Genomic DNA, 24701 nt, shown 5'->3' on the forward strand with positions numbered 1-24701 from the left:
TACAATGAGAAGGGGGTAAAAGAAAGAAAGGGAGTAAATGAAACCCCTAGGAGAGGGGGTTCTGTCGTGGTGTTTTTTGTCCCTTAGACTGGCTCTCTATTTATCGCTGCTAAAGTGGGCTTTGGGCCTTCGTAGGCGCGCTCAGCGCGACACCCCCTCGCTCAGCGCATGTAGATCGCGCGCTTAGCGCGCATGTTGCAGGCTTAGCGCGCGCTTCTGTTGGATCATGGGCTTAGCGCGTGACGCGCGCTCAGCGCGCGTATTGGATTGGGCCTGCTTCAGATTTTCTTCTTTTCTTCAATTTTTCTAGCCTTTTTGCTTGTTACACCTCCAGTTTTTATATCTGCAGTCAAAATTCAACAAAACATCAATTCTTTAATATTTAAGCGCAAATAACTGCTAAATAATTATTTTTAAAGACAATTTTGCCTTATTTTCTATTATCAAAATACAATTATTTAGCAGTTATCAATATCAAAAACTCATGAACAATGATTGTCAATTTTAAAAATTAACCAAACTTGTATTTTCAAACAGGTTTTTTTTTTAAAAAAAAAATCACATGCATTCTCTTTTGAATATAATTTCATTTAAGATACCATCATATACTAAATGTGACTACATTTTTTCACATAGATTTGAACCTTGGTTTTACACATAGAGGATTAACCCTTTTTGTTAGATCTCAACTCCTGTTCGGAGTTTTTTTCGAAGACTAATTCAATGTTGAGATAAACATAGAACAATGAATTAAGGTAAAAAAAGGTCAAAGTTGAGATATATTATTATTATAGACAAACCATTTAAGTCGTAACTCTTGAATAATTTGAATTATAATAGTGTTTACCTGAATGACTGTAACATCAAGAGTACGACTTATCCTAAATGAAAAAAATAAAACAAAGAAATAGACATATAACTCATTTCTCTATAAGTTTAGAAGAAACACATATAGTGTAGTTGTAAAGAGGATTTAAATTTTTAAAAAATATGGTTTTCTCTACTTTAATTTTAGTGTAGAACATAAATTGGTTATATTACCTCGTACAAGTAACTTATAAAATTTCCTCAACTAGAATTAGCCGAGTGATTTTCATTTTCATCTTTCTAAATAAAGAAAAAAACATTTAAAATTAATACAAAATGGTCATTAAATGAGAGAAATTGTATACATATTAACATGAAGGAGATTTTTATAATCATGAAATAATGGCATAGTATAAACAATATTGATATAAAATTACATATATTTGTAGCATATCTTTTAAAATGGGGTAATTGTATATATGTTCGCATTTGGTCAATATATGTCAGATTAAAGATTTATAGGTGTATATATGGGAACGGTTAAGTAGATCAATCATTGAAAAATTTCAAATTATTCGTCCTATAAGATGTAAATCTATAAGTATTTTGATGGCCGAATAAGTTTTATGCTCAACAAAAAAGTGTAGAAGTTCATAGAAGAGACCATACTTGGGAGAAGAGACTTTTGGTACTATATAGTGGTCTAGAAGTAGAACACATGAGAGTTAATCAAACACAAACATGATTGAAATATGTAATTAAATTAAGTTGAGTTGTTAAGATACAGTTACAGGTCTAAAATAATCTTTTTCATTCATCTTACATGAACGAATGAGGACTTTTTAACACAATTATTTAACTTACCTATTTCTTTGATTTATAAATATTTTAAATTCTCTTATCAAAATCACTTAAATTTATTGTTATAACTCTTAGGTCTTTATAATATAAAGTGAAGGCGAGGTCATAAATAGTGTTCTTAGTTCAGTGGTAGAGTTTCTAAGCAACCGATGTTAGGTCACGGGTTCGAAGCCTATTTTCGTAAAAAAAATAGTCGTTTTTCTGAGCTCGTCGTTTTGGTCTTCGTGTTGTTGAAGTGCAAGGCCATGGATCCAGATCAGGGCTCTTCAAAAGCCCGGAAGGTAACTCACATACACGAAATCCCTCTCTTTCTCTGAAAATGTTAATTTTGGTTGTAATTGATGTTTGTTTGTTGTGTGTGGTTCATTCAGCTCAAGTTTAAACCCAGGAATCTCAAACCAGTCCGAACTCCCAAAACGTAATTGAGCAAATTCACTTTGAATTCCGCATAGATAGATTATTGTTAGTATCTGATTGTGGAAATTGGTTCGATGCAGCGAAGCGGATGATAAGCAGAAGGAAGATAGCGCAGTGCCTCGAGCTCTCTCGCGTCGACAAGTAAGTCTCTTTAAATCATTTCATGTTCATTACTGTGCTCCTAATAAATAATTATGGTAACTTTTGAACTGTTGTTTGGTCGCTCTGAAAATCAAAATCAATTGCTGTCAAAATAAAACTAGTTAGAACTCACCCCCTTAATTTTCATCTTAGATCGGTTAGCCAAAATGAATTATAAAAATAAGAGAAGTTCTTTTATAAAAAAGAAAATTCAAAATTCAATATTATATATTACTCAATTTTCTTTCCTTTTGTTTAAATGCTCGAAAGAAAAGGAGGTTAGAATAAAACTCAGAACGTTTATATTCGGGAATTATTTAGTCAAAAGTAGCTGTCTATCCACACTCTTTAACTACAGCTTTTATTTTCAAATAAGAATTGCGAAACTAATTATTTTTCTGTCAAACTTTAAAATATAAAGATTGCATTTCTTAATTTAGCATAATTTCGAATCTATTACTAAAAATAGTTAGTGAAGAGCGTAAATAAGTAATTGGAAGGGTTAACAAGTTTACCAATTTTTGTGTGTGCTGCTATATGTGTGAATTTGAATTGTAATCTTTTATATTAAAAAAATGCGCATAATAAAAATTTACGTGAGAACTTTTAACATAAAAGAAGGATTTTTATTTTCCTAAAAAAATAATGAATACCAAATACATGCGAGTGTGAGAGTTTTTTCAAAGATGCAGTGTTACGTACACTAAAAGGTAGTAATATAAAACAAACAATGTGGGCATGGCACCCAAAATCCCATGCGCTAGGTATATTAATAAGAGGAGCGTGCTCGTGTTCTCTAGTTACCTGAACCATAGTGAAGGTTAATGTTACGAATATCACAAGAGGATGTCATGCCTCATGTCATGTGAGGCTGCAAATTTACTCTTTTTGTCTCACAGAATAATTAAACTGTTTGCTAGGGAACTTTCTGAGAAGCTAATATTTTATTAATCCTTACCTAATTTCCCAACAATACTGTTATTGGCATTGGCACTATATCAAGCTCGATGTCAATGAGGTTGCCATAAAGACTACACGGACTTAACTCTGTTAAATTATATCAAAAGGTAGCAATTGTTATGTTAAGCTAACGAGGCTTTTTCTTTCCTTATATTTGTTCCTTTTTTCTTTCCCTTAATGCTAAAGTGTCACTGATTTGCTTTTATCTACGTTTGCAGGAAAATCCTACAAAACGCGAGCCTAAAGTGGAAACAAAATGCAAGTTTTCATTAGTTTTTGGTTGTAAATTTTCATTAGTTTTGTAAAACATTATTTGTCGTTTGTTTTCATAAACTTACATGCCAAAAGACATCGTTGAAATTATGAAAAACATTGTAGAACATTATTAATCACTCTATTTCATATGATAGTAGCATTGCTTTTTGAAAACTTTTGTGGTTAATATTGAAGATTTTGAAATTAAAGATAGTTGCTACGCATGGAGAGTATAGTTAGTATTAGTGTAAAGGGAAAAGCGTGGTTATAGTTTCAAACCAGATATAGTACATTTACATGAAATATGTTCAGCTTTTCTGTTTAACAGAGAAGTCCCATGGAAAATACTAGCCCAGCATTTTGACTGCGTGAAATATGTTGGACTCCTTCATTAGTTGACTGTGTGTCCTGGTCACAATGATAAATTACCTTCACCTTCCTGATTAATATTGTATTCATTTTGTTTGCTGCTTATTTTTGGTGTTTAAAACTTGCAGCTAGCGTGGAAGTTGCATTTAGTCTTGGAAGTTCATCACATTCCCTCAGGACATATGGCATAAGTAAATCTGTAGATAGTGGCTCGCCATCTAAATATTTTGCCAATGAGCAAATTCGTTCAAGACATTCTTCGGTTGCTACTGAGGATCAAAATTATGCTTGCATGATAGAAGTTACTGATGATGATGATGATACCACTGATGCATCTGCCAGGAAAATCAAAAGAGAGTACAAGGAACCATGGGTGAGAAATTGTCATCACCCATCTGTTCTATTCTTATCTGTATCTTGCTCATACATCTAAGCATCTGAACCTTCAACTACAGGATTATGAAAACTCATACTATCCTACTACTCTTCCTCTGAGGAAGCCAAATTCTGGAGATCCAGGTTTGCTCTCATATACATAAACAAATGAACTACTAATAGAATTAATATTCATGAAATATACTGATAAAATCCAGAAGAATATTTACAGTGTGTAGAAAATATATTCTTAGCAAGTCTCCAAAGGGTGCTTTTTTTAACAATGACAGTCATGTATTGAATTTTTTATCCGGTAGAAATTCTTGATGAGAAAGAATTTGGTGAAGCTGCTTCTAGTGCGGAGTATGATGAGAATACTGTTAATTCTGCTGCAGAACTCGGGCTCTTGGTTAGTGACTATTAATGACGTATAATGAAGTAATTGTACAAACATTACACAGCAGAAACTGTGATATAATGCATAGATATTTTTGTAACAGAAGAAGAGTCAGCAACAAAGGATGCTTTTCTTTAAGTTTCCTACTCTGCCTTTGGTCAAGCAGACTAACAAGGGGAAGGAGAAAATTGGTAAATCAACAGTATCGCAAGAGGCCACAAAGTCAAAGAGTGCCTTGGAAGAGTTGCCAAGGGGATATATGGGCAAAATGCTGGTGTACAAGAGTGGAGCAATCAAACTAAAACTAGGAGAAACTATGTTCGACGTAAGAATGTTATTTGCCCATAGTACATTTTTTTAAAAATTAAAAAAATACCCTTTTTGCTACTTGCACATCTTCTCAATTTATTATCATTACTAAAGTGCATAGTCAGTTTAGTTTTTCCCTTGTGCGTGTCCAATTTAATTGTAGAATATGTGATGCTAAAGTAGTAGATCCCGGGGGGTAAATTTATCCAATATTTTAGTTATTTTACCTTGTAACTACAATTGCATATATAATTTTGTTTCTCTTGCAGGTGTCTCCAGGTTCAAATAGTGTATCTGTACAAGATATTGTGGCGGTGAACACTGCACAGAAACAGTGTTGTAATCTTGGCGAGCTTAGGAAAAGGGTTGTTGTGGTTCCTGATCTTGATTCAATTGAACTGTAAAACACTCTAGACAAATATGACTAAGGGGCCACTTAGTAGCACAGTACCTTCTTGGCTTATGTGAATATATGTGACTAAAAAGACACCCACAATTGGCGAGTGAAAATTGGATACTAGACCTAATTTGACATTAATGAAATATCAAGTGGAAGATTGAACTCATTTTTTTGTTAATGAAATATCAAGTGGAAGATTGAACTCATTTTTTTGTTATTGTTTTCTTTTATCCATAGAAATCAATTCAGGTAATAAGGAATTTACAACCATTTATCAACATTGCTCAACTAATCAAGGGATCTACATTTTTTCTATTATTGCTTGGTCAGAAGATTTGATTCTAATCAAGGCAACCACATTAGTTTTGGATCAGCCATTTTTTATCTTATGGGAGTAAAAACCACTCGACATATAGAAAATAAAGCCGAGCTAATTATGTCAAATCACAATGAGTATGACATAACTGTAAACAATCTTGCAGATAATAAGCAAAGACTATCTATAGATAGAATTCATGCACCATATGATAGCTTACTCAGATTTTTTTTGCCTAGGAAGAAGCAAAAAGGAACAAAAAACTAATAAATCCCAAAGTTTTACCCATAGAAAATAAGGCCAAACATTCAAAGAGAATTGTAATCACATTGTTGAACTATCTCGTGCCTTGGCCATAGACAAAAGTTCTCAGCTTCTCATTGAATGAATTAGATTAAATAGAAACGATCCACCACCACCATTAGGAAGATCATTATGGAAAGCATGACAGAAACTCTCAGCTTATCTTTGGATAAATTAGATTTTCCTGCATATTTCCAGTGACGTGTACTTTGAAACAAATTCTTCATCATCTTCATAATTTTCTGAATTGCTTCCATGAGTTTGCCTTTTGCAGCATCAGATATCCGCATAAAAACATTTTTTGTATTCGGGGATTCATTGTCAACAGTTTCATTTGAGCTCCGATCTCTCTCTGCACAAAAAGTCCAAATTAATCAAATTGTGATAGCTACATAAATGTGAAAGTGTCATAGTAACACATCCAACATGTAACAAATAAAAATGAAATCAACTTTCTACCATATAATCAACATAATATGTTTTAGTTATCAGTAAAAACATAAAATGAAAACAGAAAATATTTACATTTATAGTAATAGTAAGTATGAATAAAGTAAAAGAAACCAATTCCACCTGTGAAAATATTTCAATATGCAATGTTTAAAAACCAACCTGCAGTTATTGTGCTCCTTAGCTCCCGTACAGATTCATTTTTCAGCACAGCATCCCAAAGAGATTTATCTGATGATAATGATTTTACCATCCTCTGCAGTAACAGTAAGATAATAGTTTTTCAATACCTGTAATAATTAACAAAAGTGCTCTTTACCCAAAGACTTCACTACAATCCCAGTTATTTGCGTGTGTACTCATAAGATTAAGTGCACTACATTTAAAAACTTATTATAGTGCAGAACCATTTTTTGAAAAATATTATTATAGTGCAGAACCATTTTTTGAAAAACATTACTGTATCAGTTCATTACGATTAGGGACTTCTCATGTAATCTACCAGAAGTTGTTTGACCTAACAAGAAACTAGGAACAATAAACTGCAGGGTTTTCGACAAAAGATTAACTAACTAAGATTGATTGAATATTAAGGGTTTCCCAAAGAACCTGGTTGTCACTTGTCACCAGATTAAAGGTCATTTACTTTATTTAATTCTAGAATAAACAGGACATACAATGCTCTGCTGTCCAATATTTCTGTATGCAGATCAACATGTTTCTATGAATTTAGCAACTAAAATAAAGTGATTAAAACTTTATTCATAAATCTATACAAACATTTTAGTTTCTTTATTAAAACAAGAGTCATAGACCATAAATTGCACCTGAACACATGCATCACTCTGCAATAAATGAACTGCGAAAGTAACTTTATCAAAAACATCAGTTTGTAACATTCTTGGATTATATGAAGAGAGGGAGGGTTCTTTCCAGTCTGTCTCTGATCCATCTGAAAAAACTTGGTCAACTAAAGAAGTATTTGTGACATGATCTACTTCATCTACGTTCCTAACATACTGGCGTGAAGCAGACCCAAAGACCCTGCATATAAATAAAATTGTAAAAAATACTAAATAGTAATATTCCTAGAACCTATTTTAAGAGTTTTTATTCTTTATGCCACGCATACCCTTTAGAAAGGCAGTGCAGAAATTAAAATAGTGAAATATTGCAATAACTAAAATAGTAGGGGAAAAAGGGGACCAAAGAAAGCACCAATTCTGAATTTCCGCTAGAAATCCCATAATTTTGCTTGCACTAAATAACAACAAATTACGCCTACACCATTCATCAATTTTTTTTCCTGATACCCCTCTCCTTTTTACTGGACACTTGCCTCTTCAATTGTTTGAAATACCCTACACTTTTTTTTATCCATAAGATTTGAAAGCAGCTACTAAGAGATTTACAACAACTCAGGTACCTTATTCAAAATCAACTGAGTTAGAAGGCCCTATACTATCTATCTATGTTAAGAAGAAAAACAAGTGATCATGTGCAATTTCAAGTAAACTCAGGTGTATAATTTGCTGATCAGAGTAATGATATAAAGACACTCATATATCACAAACACTTATATGAAACATTGTTTTCTTTTTATTTCTCTCGTCTTGTCAAATCATACAAGTCATGTACCTACACTTCTCTTGGTGTCAAGTAATATATGGGTGTTTATGTATTTTTTTTACAAATAATGCTACAAAAAAGGTTGCTTACTGTTGAAGAGTAATGAGAGCATTTTCAACATCAGAGTCAGAAGGAACGGGCCCAAAAATGGCATCACCATCACCATCATTTTGGGCATGGCTGTCTGGGAAAAAAGACGGTAACGGGGAGAGATTAGGTAACGGGGAGAGATTCATATTATTGTGAGAAGAAGACAAATAGACGTGCTTTAATGATGATTTGATCTTGCGGGTATGACTAGAAGTAGAAGAAGAAACCCTGAGAAGGGATTGTTGCAAACTGCTACTGATACTGTCAGGAGCCCCAAGCCGCCTGCAAAACATTTTCGGTTAGGAGTAAATAACACACACTCGCGCACCCACAGCTTTCCTATATTATTGTTTTGTTTCTATCTCAACTCAACACACACAAACACAAGTGGGTTTATACTTTATATTAGCATGCAATGATCCCGCGAAGAATCACAACAGACAATATTACTTAATCCCTTTTATGTTATTTGTTATTGGTTCTGTTATGTAACCATCTCAGTATACATAGTATATAGCGGAGAGTTGAACTAACATTAAGTTTGATTGAAACTTAAAGATTATAAATGTAACAGGATTGAATTTGTCAACAAAAAAATTCTAACAGATTTAATTATATTCAACTAAGAATTAAATTGTTTGCATCCTTATTTATTATTTTAATGTGGGTCGTTAATGTATATTTGAATCTGATTTAATCAATAATGAATCTAATTATATTGATGAATACACAGTCACTGGCTTAGTTAGATTTAATATCTAAAGAATTATATTAAATATTAAAGAAAAATTAAAATAGTTTTAAATTCAACCCACTATTTTTCCTTTGTTACAAGAAGAAACAAAGATTCTCTAAAAAAAGAACAGAAAGGAAATTAATCCCTAGGAAAATGAATTTTCACAGCGTCTGCTTCTAAGCACACTAGAAAATCAGGTGAAGGTTCTTGAAGAATAACCAACTATTCAATAGTTGTAGCACTTAACTTAGGTCCATTCCGAGTGATTTTCTTGTTTTCAGTTTCAAAATTATTAAAAATTAAATCTATGTTTTGAGTTGTCAGTTTTAATTTTAATTTTAAATTTTAAAAATTTATTGTAAATTAAAAATAGATAGAATAAGTCTACTATTCTATTTTACAGCGCTTCATTATGAAAGAAATCATGCAATATGAAAAAATATAAAAAAAATAATGAAACATAATACAAAATAATTAAAAAGTAATAAAAAAAATTGTACAACTGTGTTGCAAGTGCGGCATTTTGGAAAAAGTTCAACTTTTGAGCCAAAAGCTTACAAATCATAAGAATTTCATTGTTGAACTAAAGGGGGCAGTTAGCTGCTTATGATCTAGGTCAACACATTAATTAAGAATATTGTCCTTTATAATTTTTCATCATCAGATTGATGAATTGGATTTTCTACATAAGCTCTAACAAAATGTTACAATTAGTTTTAAACTATTTCTTTAGAAAAGTAAGGATAGAATTGTCTTTTTAATAAAAAAATTGATTTTTCCCCTAAAAATAAGGTATTCCCATAACTAAAAGTGAGAGATTAACTCTAGAGAAATAGTCAAAGTGAGTTTTACCTCTCCTAAAATACATAATCGAACCTAAATGAACCATATACTGTTATCATATTCGTTTGTTTTTGTACTACTTTGATTCTGACTGTGATATACCATTTAGTTTAGTATGAAAGAGAAATTTTCACGTTAATATTTCAGCTATGTTCTGTTACCCTTCGAAAGTGGGTTTCTAGAAAATAAATTTGCAGTTTTATTAAAATTTAATATATACCATTGAACACTAATTGGTTTCTTAGAAGACAGCTTTGATTGGATAATTGTTTTAGAATCACCCATGTTTTCATCTTGGATGTTCAAAATAGCTTATCACTCCTTTTTTTTTTAAAAAAAAAACAATATTGCATCTGTTTGGTTGTTCTGTTTCAATTGATAATTTCAATACATGTCTATTACCCTATTTATATGTGTAGAACAGATTTGTGATAGAATTGTATACTAATGTTACTTGGATATTTTCCTTCTTGTATGATTATTTATGCATCAACATTTTTTTTATATCAACTTTTATACTCTAAATGAAGTTTAGGATTGATGAATAAAGATAAGAGAAATTGCTATGAAATGGAAAAGATAATGATGTAGATTACTAGAACATAAGAGGAGATGTTCACCACCGTTCATGTCAAGGACTAAGTCAATAATTTATTATGATATTATTGTTATTTTGATTTTGATATAACATATCATTATTTCAACTCTTTCACCCAATTGATCAAACAATTATTCTCACTTTAATATTACACTTATTTCAAATGTAGACTTATGATTAAGTCAATAGGACCTTTGTCACAAGATTGACATTTGATAAACAATAATGACCATATGCATACTGTTGTATGCAACAAAGATTTGCTCAATCCAATCATAGTGTCAAGATGAACAACACATAGGAATTTCTATGGGCTAAACAAAGACCATCAAGTCACCTTACACTTAGGAATTTCTATGGACTAAATAGAGATCATCAAGTCACCTTGACCTATGATGGCCAGAGTGTATCCGTGCTGACCATCTTTAGAAACAGTAGCGATCCAAAATCTTTCCTAAAATGACACTCATTATACCATTAAGTACCAAATTCAGTTACCTTCAAGGTGACGCTGAATCAATATAAAGTCATTTGCAACAACTTGATAAGTTACTCAACAATATACTTAATCAGTGCAAAGGCACATTTATCTGTCAAATCTTTAAATTCTTCTATTTCTCACATGAACTTATTATTAATTCTAGGATGTATCATGTAATATGTATTATTTTATGAAAGAGAAAAGGTTCACTCACTTGATTTTGAAAGATGTTGTGGAATGCCGCATTGTATACAATGATTGGAAAAAAAAACAACAAAAATTGACTCTGGATGAAAAGCTGGATTACAAAATTTGCAGCCTAACATCCAATCCAAATTATCTTTCAATTTTCTTGATCCAACAATTAATTATGTTTTGTTTTGGTTAGTTTTATAACTTTAATACAATCTAATTGTGACAATGTAACTTTTTGTAAATAAACAATTTCTTTTATGGTTGGAATCTTGTTACAAACAATATTTTTAAATTTATCATTTATCAATTGACAGTATATAATAACTGTTTTGTTTTGTTTGATCTTCAAATTAATTTTAACTTGTTGATTATAAATTTTTGCTCTCATTTACTTAATTTCAAATCGAGTACAAAATAATTTTATATAATATTATAACTACATTTATATATTTAATTTTACATTTTAACTGTGCGTGGCACATGTGCTGAACTAGTTTGTTACGTAATCCTCCCATTTATTTACGTGTTTTTGGTTCTGTTCCCTGGTGTGTTGTTCAACCCTGTCCTTTCCTCCTCGTGTATAATCAATCATTGTTATTAGTATGTTGTTATAATGGGTGTGAATTTCCAGACTAACCATGCAGTGTGGGAGACTTGTTTCCCACTCCTAAGTTGGGAAACAGTACACATAGAGTAGAGCAATAAGGAAAAAAAGAAAACCATGCTGCAGGTTCTCACTCGAGCAGCATGACTGGAGAAATTTGAGTTTTTCTAATTTGTATCACTAGACCAGAAGAGTCATACGAAAATCCTACCAATTGGAGCAGCGTGCGTGACTTAGTAATTTCGCCGAACATCCTTCCTGCAGTAGTCTATGATATGAACCTTGAGTTGTTGTGGAATTTATAATATAATTCTTCAAAATCAAACGCTTCCACTTCATATATTATCGCCTCACCGTGGCCGCAATTCACCGGAACCTCTTCTTCATCCTCCACCGTCCTCTCCTCCTCGGTAAGCTAAGCTAAGCAAAGCTAAGCTAGGTATTTCACTCTCTCTCTCTCTCTCCGATGCCCTATCCAAAACGTACCAGATACGTCTACATTTCCAAATCATCTAACATATGTTCTATCTGATCCAAGAATCGTTTTCATTTCCGCAGTTGCCATGTCGAAGGATAAAGACGCTACCAATCTTTCACGCACCTTCAAGTACCTATTAGGTCAGCGCCATCTCACCAATTTACATTTCAAATACATTAGACATGTGATGTGATATGCTTTTTATTTCTGATATTTCCCCATATCATGAATCCAGCTACTCAGTTCTTATCAAGAGGAATTCCATTCATATTCAATACATGGATTGTAAGGCATCTTACACAAGAGGACTATGCGGTAACTCTTTTTCCATATTCACTTTATCTCCATCTTCCCCCTTTTCTTCTGGATTTCTTTATTTGGTTGTCATTCTGAGTTGCATCATAAGCTTTATTTTTGATAAAAAATTATTTTCTTTGGTGCAGCTGTATGCAGTGCAGTTTCATCTGTTAGTCACATGTATTTTATTTCTTAGCCGGGAGGGCTTTCGACGAGCATGCTTGCGGATGGACCTCAAATGGTGATCCCTTATGATTTTCTAATTCTATTATGTAGGAATAAGTGTATGTTAAAGAAATTGTGTCCCTCACTTCTTCTTAAATGTTAGATGTACAATGAAAACTGACTGAATGAGAACAGCTGTTTGTCTGTTAGTCCATTAGACTAGCTTGTTAGTTAGAAGAGAATGGCTACATAAATAGGCAAAATCAGATTGTGGGGAGGGCATTCACTGTATTTGACTGGTTTGTGAGTGATTGGGCTTCTTCCATGCTTGATGATGAAGAATTTGTTAGTTCTTTTGATGCCACTTTGATTATGCTTGTATGGTTGTGGGCTACTTTTTGCAACATGCTTCAAAAGGAAAATGAGTTTTGTGTTAGGTTTAAAGCTACTGATTCATAAGTGAGTGCTGATTGTTTTATGATGCTTTGGATAAACAATGTTACTGGCTGGAGAACAAATATGTGCTGGAATTATATTTAAAAACCTGTTTATAGTTTGGTTGAAAGATCTAGTAAATAGTTGAATTGAGTCTCTCAATTCTTTGATAGTTTAGAATACTATGTATTTAAAAAAATATTATAATTCAAATAATGTGAATTAAGGGTTTATATCTTTCATTTATTTTATTTTTTTAATTCAGTTTTCCCACACTCGAGTGAGCTTCATTTGTAATATGTATTTTTTATGTTATAGTGATGGCACTTCAATGGGAGATGTTGTGAAGCTAATGAAAGTAGTGTGGATGAGTTTTCCACTTGGAATATTTATTACAGTTGTAGTATGCCTTTTTGTCTTCTGGTGGCAACAAATAAGTTATTCTAGTCCACATGGGCAAGCTATCTTGATCAATGGTAATCAAATCTAGTTTTTTGTCATTTCTATACTTTTGTTTTCCTTTTATGGTTTATTAATGATTTTTGCCATAATCTTATCTCCATTTGAAATGTATGAAACCAAATATCCTTAAATAACTCTTCAATATATCAAATGAGGTAAATTTTGAAATTTTGAGTGAATTTCACTTGTTGTGCCAGGTTTTGCATGCATTTTGGAGCTCCTGGCTGAGCCGGTGTATATTCTTTCACAGAACTTGGTCTTGCTTGAATTACGGCTGATGGTTGAGACTGTTGCTACTCTGTCGTGGTGCTTGACAATGTATTTTCTAATTGTGAAGCAAACTGGAATTGTAAGAGCTTTAGTTATACTGAGCCATATATTTTGATCTTTACTTTACTTATTGTTCAGCAGAAAGTCAGTACTTTTTCTGTTATGCTTGGAACATGCTAATGACTAATTGATTATTGGACTGACTTCTATTTTGCTAGTTACTGTTGTTTCAGCAAATTACTGTTGATTTTCTTTTTTGTTTACTAACATTTGTTCATACATATTAGACCATTGAAACACCAGACCAAAGGTTATATTCTTTTTTGCTCATTTAAATAATTCATTTGTTACTTTCTTGAATCTTGATGAATTGAAGGTTGTTCAGATGAATCAGACATGTAATCCAATCACAGAAAGTAAATGTTGTAGAAAATAGAGAAAACAACTACTTCACTAAAAATATAAATCAATTTGGATATAGATGTTTTCTTCATGTCTAGAATTTCCAAGGGACTTTTTGGTTACTGCTTAGAGGAAATGTTTTCTGTTTTTTATTTTTTAGTTTCACTTTGTTTTCTGTTTTTTTGAAGTTTGTACAGGAAAAAGTGAATACAAAAAACAATAAAAAATTGTTTTCATTGTTTGCTATACTAACTTTTGAAAACATGAGGGAAAACAGAAGCCGTTTTCTTAAACCAAACAGCCCCTGATATTAGTACTATTGAAATTTGATTTGAATTTTTGCTGACACACACACATAGATATGTATTAGATAAAAAAAAAGTCCAAATAAAAAACCTATTAAAATGTTTAATATTACTTATGATAATGCTATAATGGATTATGGATCATCTCTCCTATAAGCTTATGCTATTAGGTGGAGACTCAATAAATGTTTTATATTTCTAACAGATACATCCATGTAAATGCAACTGATTCAGAGTTGAATGACCATTTTCAGGAAAAATCAATCATATTTGCATTGTCACAGTCTGCATATGGAGCTTGCTTATTTCTTGGTTATTGGGGCTATCTTTTGCTTTCCCAAAAATTTAGGGTTTCTTACCTTTTTCCATTCAGGTATAGCTATTTTGTTGTCATAAATGTCTCTACAAGGATGTTACATGATATTTTTTTATCATTTTCTCTTCCAAAAGAAGATAAAGCAAATTAATAATATTTTGATTGTCTGTGAATCTAGGACCTAGATAGTCACTTATGGAGAGGACTCTAGGAATTATATTGATTTTGCTCTAGTTAACCACAGAAATCAATTTTCTACGTTAAGATGCTCTAAGCAATGGTCTAATGAGCTTGCTTAGAATTAGAAATATGATAGGCTTGATCTTCGAAAGTCATTGTGAAGGGGTCGTGTTTGCAAGATGCTACCCCCTGTAATATTTCTTGCTCATAGTGATTTTTTTTGTTTCTCCTGATATATGCCTCTAGTTTGCTGTAGGTTGAACTGTGTTTAATTTCATATCTATTTCTTTCAGCCTTATTTTCTGATGAATGCCTGGTTATAATTATAGAGAAGGAAAAGTGATTGATTTTGACCGGCAGTTGTCCAAGATGTGTATGCTGTTTACCTTTCAATCCTTTCGAAAATTGATCCTTCAGGAAGGAGAAAAGATAGTACTTGTATGGTTGGATACACCATATAATCAAGCAGTATATGGCCTTGTGGACAAGTTTGGTTGGTATTTGGTTTGGGTAATTTGTTTCAGAAAGCTTAATTTTTATGTTCTAAATTTATTTGCATTAAGATTTAATAGCGTTTCTTATTTTTTTGAGAAAAATGATGAATGTTCCTTACCTGAATGCGTTTGTCTTTTCTTTTTTGAAAAAAAATCACCACCTTTCAGGTAGCTTAGTGGTGAGACTTGTCTTTTTACCTTTTGAAGAAAGTTCATATGCAACATTTGCCAGGTCCGCTTCAGGTTCTATTTCTCTCTTGTTTACTTGATGTTTGGACCAGAAAACCTGCATGTCTAGCATTCATTTAACTATTGTTTGCTTCTTCTTTAGTTTTGTTTCTTCCTTTTGTCTGTTTCTTCATATTGCATATTTCTTTTGGGGTGTAATTCTTAATTTGCCCCTCATTTCTCTGTCCTTCATTTACCTCGGTAGTTGTATTTGTCTATTAGGTTTAAGTATCAGTACTCTCATTTTTTGACTCAAACTATAATACTTTAAGAAATTGATCAAACAAAGTCAATTTATTAAATGAGACAATAAGGTGGGATGGGCTTCAGCATATGCTAGCATTATATAACTTATATCATGCCGTGGAGAGATATATCTAATTATCTATTTTTATATAGTATGTGCATGACATTCTTTTAGGTCACATGCATTAAAGTCTTGGTCATGATTTCTTGAGTATGTTAAGAATATTCTATCTAGACTTCTTTTAATTTTCTTTTCTAAGCATATCAGACTGAGTTTCTTTCATATTAAATAATAAATTTTAATGTTTTGGGTTTGGCATAAATCCATAGCGAAATTGTTTTCAATTTCACAAACTGAAATATGTTTTGGTCATTCCTGACAGGACAATATCCAGGAAAAAGCAAGAAATTGGGAAACGGCGTGACAGAATCTCTGAAGTTAGTTTTGTTGATTGGTATGTCTCTTCATTTAATTTCATATTTTTTCCTGGATACATATTTCTTAGTTTTCCTGTTATTCAGTGAAAAGAAATTATTTCTGGTCCTTATTTGAATGAGATGCAAATTTACCGGTATCTTAGTTTGACTAAGAATGATCAATGGTTCTGCAAAGATTGCAAAAGAAATGTTGATGTTGAGTCTTCCTCAACATAGTTCACTTAAGTTGTATCTAGACATAAATTACTTAATAAGCATATTTGATGCTATGTTGTGTCATTGCCTAATATTCAGTTTGCTGTAAAAGGCTGTATTGAATCATCCTTTTGTCATCTGCAAAAATAAGAAAACTTAAACCTATGTGTTTCTCTCATTTTCCTGTATTCATTTCTTTTGTGATAATTGAGAAAAAAGAATGAAAGAAAGCTTGAATCTAACTCTTTGAGACTGTTACCCTTCCCATTGGATGAGTATTGAGTGGACATACTAGACAAGATAGAATTAGAGGAACATGTGCATTAGAGAAAAATTTTAGTACCTACTGTAGAAAAAATGGTAGAATTTCTTGTTTTGGCTTGTGTGGAGAAGACAAGGGGAGTAGATCACATGGAAAGTAACCCTAACGTCTAACACTAGAGGTAGAACCATAGAAGGAAGACCGAGTAAAACTATATGCCAAACCATTAAGAAGGATTTAGAGGTCAACAATTTGCCAATGTAAATGAATCACAATAGAACACTATGGCGTTGTTTGGCTGATGCAGCCAACCTCATCTAATAGAAAAAGGGTTTGTTTGTGATTGTTGTTGACCCTTCCCCTTGGAAAACTAAATAGAAAATAAAAGAAGGATATAAATATGTGAATGGAGTTCCTTTTAGCTTGACCTCAGTTACTGGTATGGCATGCCATAAGGAAGAGCCTTTTCATGAGAAACTGGAAAACATGTGGTCTGCTTGGTGATTGGCATTTGAGGACATAATTTGATACAAACAATAATACTAGATGATCCCAAAATGAGGATAAGACATAAATCTGGTTTGCACGAAATTTGGAGAATTAATACTTTTTATCATCGTAATGACAACTACACAACTTTTTTTGTCGCAACTCACAAGCATCAATTATGAGAAGCTGCATGACTTCATCTGAGTTTAGGTGCCTGCATAATCTTTCCCCTCTAAAACTCAAATTGAACAACTTATGCAGTTGTAAAGACTAAAGAGTTGTGTAAATAGCTTTATTTTTGTTTTCCACATGGGAAAAGACGTTGCAGACATGTTATGCCTTAAATTGCATATTTTATTGTTTCTTTGTGGTATAATATCCAGCTTTATGTTTTGCAGGCCTTGTTTTTATGGCATTTGGTCCAAGTTATTCTTATTCACTCATTAGATTGCTTTATGGTGAAAAATGGAGTGATGGAGAAGCATCAACTGCCCTCCGCTGTTATTGCTTTTATGTCATTGTTTTGGCCATGAATGGTGATTTTCCTTGTCGCTTGTTGCTCATTTTTTTTATTCTGTAAGTACATTGATTATTTGCAGGTTACAACCATGACATCTCATGTTTTTAATTCTTCATATAATCTAATTTTTTTACACACTTGTTTATAGGTATTTTCTTAATTTAATAGGAACTAGTAAATGTGTTAGATAAGCTCTATTAGCAGTTAGGTCCTGTTTGGATAAACTTCTCCATATACACTTATAGGAGAGGAAAATAAGAAGGTAAAATGCATTGAATCATTTGTACTCTTCTATGTTTTTCTTTCTATAATTCTTAGCCAGTTTCTATCAAAATGGTAGTTGGGGGGTGGGGGATGTATATTTAAATTTGGGTATGGTTGAAGTTGAAACCTACTTATATATTTTATACACTTGAAGGAAGACTGTTACTTGTTAGCCAATATAATGCTATATTTTTGGTATTCTAAGTCAAATTGTTCAATGAGTAGCAATGCTGCTTGTGTATGTGATTCACTTAAATGCCTTGCCTTATATTTGTTGATAAAATAACAATCTGAACTGAAATAGTGTTAATTCAACACTCATTTTACATTTATTTTCCTTGTTTATGACTAGCTCGCTGGAGGATCAAATTCTTCATTTTCATAATTATAATATTTCTTTCCTTGCTTCAGGAACCTCTGAAGCCTTTATGCATGCAGTTGCAACAGAGAGCCAACTCAAGCGTTCAAATGATTCACTACTTGTTTTCTCTTTGATCTATATAGTTTTGAATGTTCTGCTAATAAGGTCAGCTGGGGCAGTTGGCTTGATTATGGCAAATTCTCTCAGTATCCTTTCTATTCCTTACAGTTATTTATTTCATGCTATTTCACAATTTACATTTGTTTTTTCCTTATGGTAAGTCATGTGGGGGCTCAAACATTTTAGTTATTACGTATATAACCCCTATTGATCAAAATGAAGGTTAAAAGAAAATTATGATGTAAATGTGAAAGAGATTATCAGTGAAAATAAATAAGGGCATTTTTCACCAAAAGGATAAAAATAAATTGAAAGAGAGAACCAAATAAAGGAAATATTCCATCTCTTGGGTTAATTGTGTATTTTACTCATTATATTAAGATAATCAACATGCTGAATTGAGTTCCTTTTCTTTTTGAATCTTCCATCTAAATGCAGCTCAATAGCAAATAAAGAATTGCCCTCGTATGCCAAAAAATAAAAGGAAATGTAACAACCATTACTTGACGATTTTGTGCCTGTGAGAAACAATGATTAGGAATTTGTGTATTCTGTTATTAGCATTGGCTTTTCAGCTCTTGATTATGGTGATTGAGAACTGTGTGTAGGTAATGAGAAAATTCCCGGTTGCTACATATTTATATGATCTCTATGTTCTATAATATGGAGGCATAGACACATTAGATCAAATGGCTGCTGTATTGTCTAATAGCATGTTTTATGATATTTTTGCCTAGACAATTAACGTTGACAGAATTTGAGCATACCAATTTGTTATTTTACAGCTAGACTCAGTAACCTAGATACTTCTGCATAAGCTGCTAAAATCTAATGCCATTATTAGTTCAACTATTACCAGCATACCAATAAGATACTGAAGGATTTCTACAAATGCTCCCTGTGTTGATCTCCCAGGAATTTTATGTGTTCCCTGTCAGTTCAACCTTTGATTTCCATATTTAATTTGCATCATTTGTGGAAAAGAAAAAGTCTTCTATGGTTACTTGACTCAACTAAAGATATGACCTTGAGGATTTTATACTCTGCCATATTCATAAAGAATTACTTCCAGGTATGGCTATTAGCTTTGATTTGGCTGACTGTAATTTGATGCTAATTCTGACCCCGGATTTCTTAATCTTTTGTCCACAGGGATCTTCCTCGTTTTCTTTCTATGGTTGCTTGCCGTCAGGATGGATTGCTCTGTTACTTTCAGGCGTAATCACTCTCATTTCTGAGAATGTACTTTTGGACCGAGATAATTTCTAGCCATCATTTATCCTCCATCTCTCTGTTGGGCTGGTTTGCTTCTGTGTGTCATCATATGTGATGTATATTCTTATTTCCTTTATTTGTTTATTTTTTTGACTTCTAAGATCTTGTGTTGAATATAATTGTTTTTTTCTTGTTTCTTTTTTTAGTTAATTTAACTTTTTTTGTCTTTTAGCTATTGCCGGGAAAAACCTTTCATCAGAAGAATTATTCGCTTTAATGATCATGTGGACTGAAGATTTCTGCAATATAACTTTGAGGTGAGTTTTGTTTCTTTGAAACAACTAACTTTTTAAGATTTATCCTTTGATATGATAAATAGCAATTCTGGTGCAGTTAGTAGAAGATGATGGATTGCCAGTTAGTTTTCTATAGGCTATATCCTAAGCAGCAGAATAGTGGCAGACATAACCTCACCACTACCGGTACAAATTTTGGTATATGTATAATACAGTATTTACATTAGCCATGTTTTTCTATAAACTATTGACATAATGAATTCAAAATGACAATGAGTTCTTTGTGGTTTCTGCGGTGTCTATTTATCTAAATTCTTGGCGATATTAAGCAGCGTGTATGGTGTACTGTATACATAACAAATTTGGATGTGACGTGTATAAAAGAGAGAAGAATAATGTTCTCTATTATTCCTCTAATTCTTACCGGCATACTTTCTGGAAGGTTTCATATTGCATCTTCTTATGAGGGAGTACTAGTGTATATGCATTACATCTAGCTCCAGTAAAAAAATGTAATACATTTAATTTGTAATAAACAAAAGATTCCGCATGCGCGTTTCATGCTTGTGGTCATAGTGTTTAAAGTTGAAAAGGTCATTGGATTTTCCTTTTTGCTTTCTGTATTAATAGAGATTCGGCATAATTGCTTTTCATTTTGATTTTGTTGCTTAAAAATATTAATTGTTTCTTTTCAAGGACAAAGGTGGTGTAGAGAGATCAAGGCTCTATGGTCAAGCATTATGGTTTTTCAATGTTGTAAATTATAGACCAAACACTATTTGATTATAACACCACCAGCATCAAAGGCCTCTAGTCGCCACGTCAAGCATCAAATAGAAAACGAGGGGATGCTAAATTTTAGGTTTCATGACCTTGAGTTATTTGTGCGTATTGTAGATACTTGGGAAAGGTATTACGAAACACCTTTTTTAATGACGACATTATAGTATCAAAAATTTCCTAGGGCTTTACCGTTTATTTATTTCAAATACTTTAGATTCTTTTAATTCAATAGACGATTAAGATACTGAAGAGAGGACGAAAAATGGAGAGAACGTAGACGAGATAAAATAGATGGCAATTATAAGTGTAAGCTAAAATGAAATAAAATAGCAGATTATGTCCCTAATACATTTATAAAGCAATGGCGTCAATCACAAAATAAAAAATCGGCAAATTGCTCTTCTATTTCTCAAGCTTTAACTAAATTAGGGTAAATTACATTGACACTCCTGTAACTCTTTTAAAACTGGCACTATTTTAAGGCCTAATGTGATTCTCCTTAATTGTTCAAAATACATTACAGCTAGCATTTATTCTTGTTATTTAAGAAACACATTATATTTTTTTTTAACACTGAAAGAAACTCGTTATACTATGCATTCTTGTAAGGAGTTACTGTAGATATTAAAAAGGTAAATATATAAAATTTCAAGAAATTAGAGAGTATCAATATAATTTGTCCATAAAAATTATACTCGGTATCTTTCTCTCATTACATTATTTTAATATCTCTCAATTTATATAAAATGCATGAGACTTGTTAATAAGAAGAATGAATTTAATAGTTATACATTGATAATCTAAAATTATTAACGTATGATCATTTTTCTCTAACAAGAAAGATACACAATATAATGATACATAATATTATGGTGTTATAAAATTTAAGGGAGATTTAATCATTTAAGAGTCTAAAAAGAAAGAGGTATCTAATAAAATTTCATTTAAGAGATATGAGTATAATTTGGCAAAAATAATCGTGGCAACCCTCGAGAGGAATAAAGGTGGCTTTCTATTCACTAAATGGAATTTCTAGGCATATATAATACTATTAAAATTGTTAAATCCTCGTATCGTGATTGAAAATTTGGAGATAAAAAAAATGGACGTTTTAATTAAGACTTTTGAGGAGCATAGATATCTGTCAGTGTATCTGTCATATAAGTGAGGCAGAAATTTCAAAAGTCAAAACCAATTCACCAAAAGCAACACAGTGATGATGGAAATGGCTAGAAAGAAACAAAGGTGATGATTCATAGGACACCCACCGCCACGGGTATGTTTGTTGGCCTCCAATGTCACTAGAAATTATCAACAATGGTAATTATAATCTTTGAAAGCTTAGAAAAGAGAAGTAGAAAGAGGAGATGAAGCTTATGATTAAAATGCAGACTAGGATTTTAGCCGAGTATCCAACGACCAAAATTATAAAGTGAGTTCCATCTTCTAAAACCGAATGATGTTATCTTTTGAGTTTTGCTTAAGAGGTTGGATTCTTTGGTGGACTTCACTACAGTCTCATTTTTTGCTTGATTTTGCAACATTGCATGGCTGCCTCTGACACATGTTCAGGGAAGATAGAAACACCAAGATTGAAATCACACACAGAAAAAGATAACTAAACTTTTGGTGCCAATTGTTTAACTTTATCGTGATGAATATTTTGGAAGATATGCTTAATTAATCATATATTTATGTCGTTGATTAAGAAAGTGTGACGGGTGGTGTTCATTTTAGCTGCATAAGGACGAAATGGTAAAGGACATTTTTGTTCTAGTAATTATTTAATGAGGGAAAACAAAAAAAAGGAAAGAAGAATGGCACTCCTTGGTCAATGAAGTCAAGCCATGTCAATTCTCAAAGATATGAGAATCAGAACAACCAAATAAAACAATTTAAGTGTTACTTGAACTTCGGCATAGTGGCAATCTGAATCTCCACATGGAGGTGGTCCATTTTCCCTTTTTCCCTCGCAATGTTTTTTCATTTTAATATCTATTATCTATCCAAATTTTGTGCCCTGATGCATTAGGATTTAAAAAAGGAAAAAGTAAAGAAAGAAACAAAATGAAATTGTTCATATTCGAAATGTTGATATAAGCAAGCTTGAATGTCATGCATGCAAATATAAATGAGCCTAGTGTTAATAAAATGCTGGAGTTAAGAAATGATTCGTTGTGTTATTATGCAAACACTGGCCTGGCATCGACATTATTGACCAAATATATCAACATGAAAAGGAAAGCTGAGGATATGACAATTTTTTTAACTTCATTGAAATATTGAGGAAAATTTCCCAATTCTCTCTCTCTCCTCCCCCACCCCCTCCCAAAAAGAGACTCTAAATTCCATTACCATTATGCTTTATCACATTACTTTAGAAGGTCTAAATCATTTGCCTGTCTATTCACCTCTTCTCATACTCGCAAATAACTAGCAGTGCTCTCTCATATCTCGTGTTAAAGCATCTTTTTTGCAACAAACACCGTATGAATATGATAAAACATGACATGTGTAATGATTATAATGGGACCGTATACTCTTAAGTTCTCTTGATAACTTTGCTTTAGTTAAATTCACCTAAGGTCTCATAAAGGTTCACCAACAGCCAAAGCAAAGGTTTCAAATTCCTCATCACTAAGAGTTATTGATCACATGGATCTATCATCTATCTCCTAATTATCCTCTCCAACTTTTTCTAACTTGCCAACAAAAGTTTGGTTTATTTTTACGTGATATACAACTAATATCTCGCCCATTAGCCAATGAACCTGTCTTTTTTTTTTCTTTTTCCCTTTACTTTGTTTTCAATTATAGATTAAGTTGGATGCAGTTAACTTCCTTCCTTTTCAATGTGATCTTTTATTTTTGTTTCTCTTGTCTTCATTTTTTCCTTGTCTTATTTTTAGTTGTTTTCGGTGGTGGATCAGTGGTGGGCCTGCTATAAGTCTTTCATTCATTTTTTTATGCTAATCTAAATTTATTCCTCTTTAATTAAGTTACAATACTTTCACATTTTTTTATATACTATTTCTTCCATATAAATAACATCTGCTAAACCAAAAAGTATATAGCATTCCGAATTTTATTTAAGCTTGTTTAAATGATACGTATCCTTCATCACTAAGTGTAGATATTTGTTCTTTATCTTTTTGTGATGAGACCATCCATATAAGTTCTAAATTGCTTTTCAAAATAGATTAAATCAAACACTGATCACCCTGTGGTGAAAAGACTAGAACTCTTCCAGAGTGCGTCATAATAGACATAGTTGAGCCACTGCTATTATAAAATTAAATTAATGTTAAAAAAAGGTTGTAGCTTGGGAGGATAACAGCTCCCCAATTATATAAGTAGGTAGCCAAAATTCTAATGAGCAAAACTTTTTGTAACACAACACAAATGGCTGGATTTGTTGAGGAATTAACATAAATGATATAACCTCTTAGGGAATAATATATAGTACTAGTATATAATAAGAATTGTTAATTTAATAATAATGATAATAGTAAAGTTTCAGGAAAAAAAATTATTAGGTAGTATGGACTACCATATGTAATCTCGACCAATATCATCTATGTAACATGGATTAATCTTTTTAACTTATGAAAAAAGAATTAATAACATCCAATGACCTATATGTCATGCAAAATGTGATTATAATAATCCTAAATTATCTAAAAATTTATTGTATGTGATGAAGAATTTACAGTTTTGGTCTATATTTAATTAACAATATAATGGTAGCAATTTAAGTTGTGAATGATTGAATTTGACGAGTGTAACGCGCATTCCATTCCGTTAGGGGTGTAACAGTGAGTTAGACTTGGGTTAAGTCTGATGAATCTTGACTTAGAGGAAAGGTGTCACATGCTCTCACTTCACTCTTCTTCAAACCCTCATTATTCTGTTCTCCACTTTGATTAGAAATTATCATAATTAAA

At 32.1% G+C, this 24701-nt stretch overlaps 3 protein-coding genes across 6 annotated transcripts; 2 read left to right on the forward strand and 1 right to left on the reverse strand.

The window, feature by feature from the left end:
- Window positions 1-1782: 1782 nt before the first annotated feature.
- Window positions 1783-5497, forward strand: LOC114378258. Of its 2 annotated transcripts, none has more exons than XM_028336825.1 (9): window positions 1783-1949; window positions 2040-2086; window positions 2166-2226; window positions 3405-3444; window positions 3939-4183; window positions 4266-4329; window positions 4503-4594; window positions 4689-4907; window positions 5161-5497. In XM_028336825.1, exons 1-9 carry the CDS (start codon window positions 1818-1820, stop codon window positions 5293-5295), a joined length of 1035 nt encoding a protein of 344 aa, XP_028192626.1. In that variant the 5' UTR covers window positions 1783-1817; the 3' UTR covers window positions 5296-5497. The 2 variants fall into 2 exon arrangements, with proteins under 2 accessions (XP_028192626.1, XP_028192625.1); XM_028336824.1 differs by having other exon boundaries at window positions 1784-1949; window positions 4686-4907; window positions 5161-5457.
- A 207-nt stretch (window positions 5498-5704) lies between these two features.
- On the reverse strand, window positions 5705-8474 carry LOC114378259. Its single transcript, XM_028336827.1, has 4 exons — window positions 8080-8474; window positions 7188-7404; window positions 6523-6616; window positions 5705-6262 (listed from the first exon to the last, which is right to left on the reverse strand). The coding sequence occupies exons 1-4, from the start codon at window positions 8370-8372 to the stop codon at window positions 5997-5999; spliced, it is 870 nt and encodes a 289-aa protein (XP_028192628.1). The 5' UTR covers window positions 8373-8474; the 3' UTR covers window positions 5705-5996.
- A 3009-nt stretch (window positions 8475-11483) lies between these two features.
- Window positions 11484-20301, forward strand: LOC114378300 (protein RFT1 homolog). 3 transcript variants are annotated; one of them, XM_028336873.1, is made up of 16 exons: window positions 11487-11975; window positions 12095-12154; window positions 12250-12329; window positions 12458-12552; window positions 13230-13387; window positions 13571-13722; window positions 14605-14723; window positions 15176-15339; window positions 15509-15583; window positions 16198-16269; window positions 17597-17734; window positions 18394-18549; window positions 19483-19535; window positions 19656-19794; window positions 19911-19995; window positions 20072-20301. In XM_028336873.1, exons 2-14 carry the CDS (start codon window positions 12100-12102, stop codon window positions 19683-19685), a joined length of 1347 nt encoding a protein of 448 aa, XP_028192674.1. In that variant the 5' UTR covers window positions 11487-11975; window positions 12095-12099; the 3' UTR covers window positions 19686-19794; window positions 19911-19995; window positions 20072-20301. The 3 variants fall into 3 exon arrangements, with proteins under 3 accessions (XP_028192675.1, XP_028192674.1, XP_028192673.1); XM_028336872.1 differs by having other exon boundaries at window positions 11488-11975; window positions 19616-19794; XM_028336874.1 differs by lacking the exons at window positions 19483-19535; window positions 19656-19794; window positions 19911-19995; window positions 20072-20301 and having other exon boundaries at window positions 11484-11975; window positions 17597-17774; window positions 18394-18519.
- Window positions 20302-24701: the final 4400 nt, after the last annotated feature.

This window comes from Glycine soja, chromosome 12 (assembly GCF_004193775.1).
Source record: "Glycine soja cultivar W05 chromosome 12, ASM419377v2, whole genome shotgun sequence".
NCBI classification, from domain to species: domain Eukaryota; kingdom Viridiplantae; phylum Streptophyta; class Magnoliopsida; order Fabales; family Fabaceae; genus Glycine; species Glycine soja.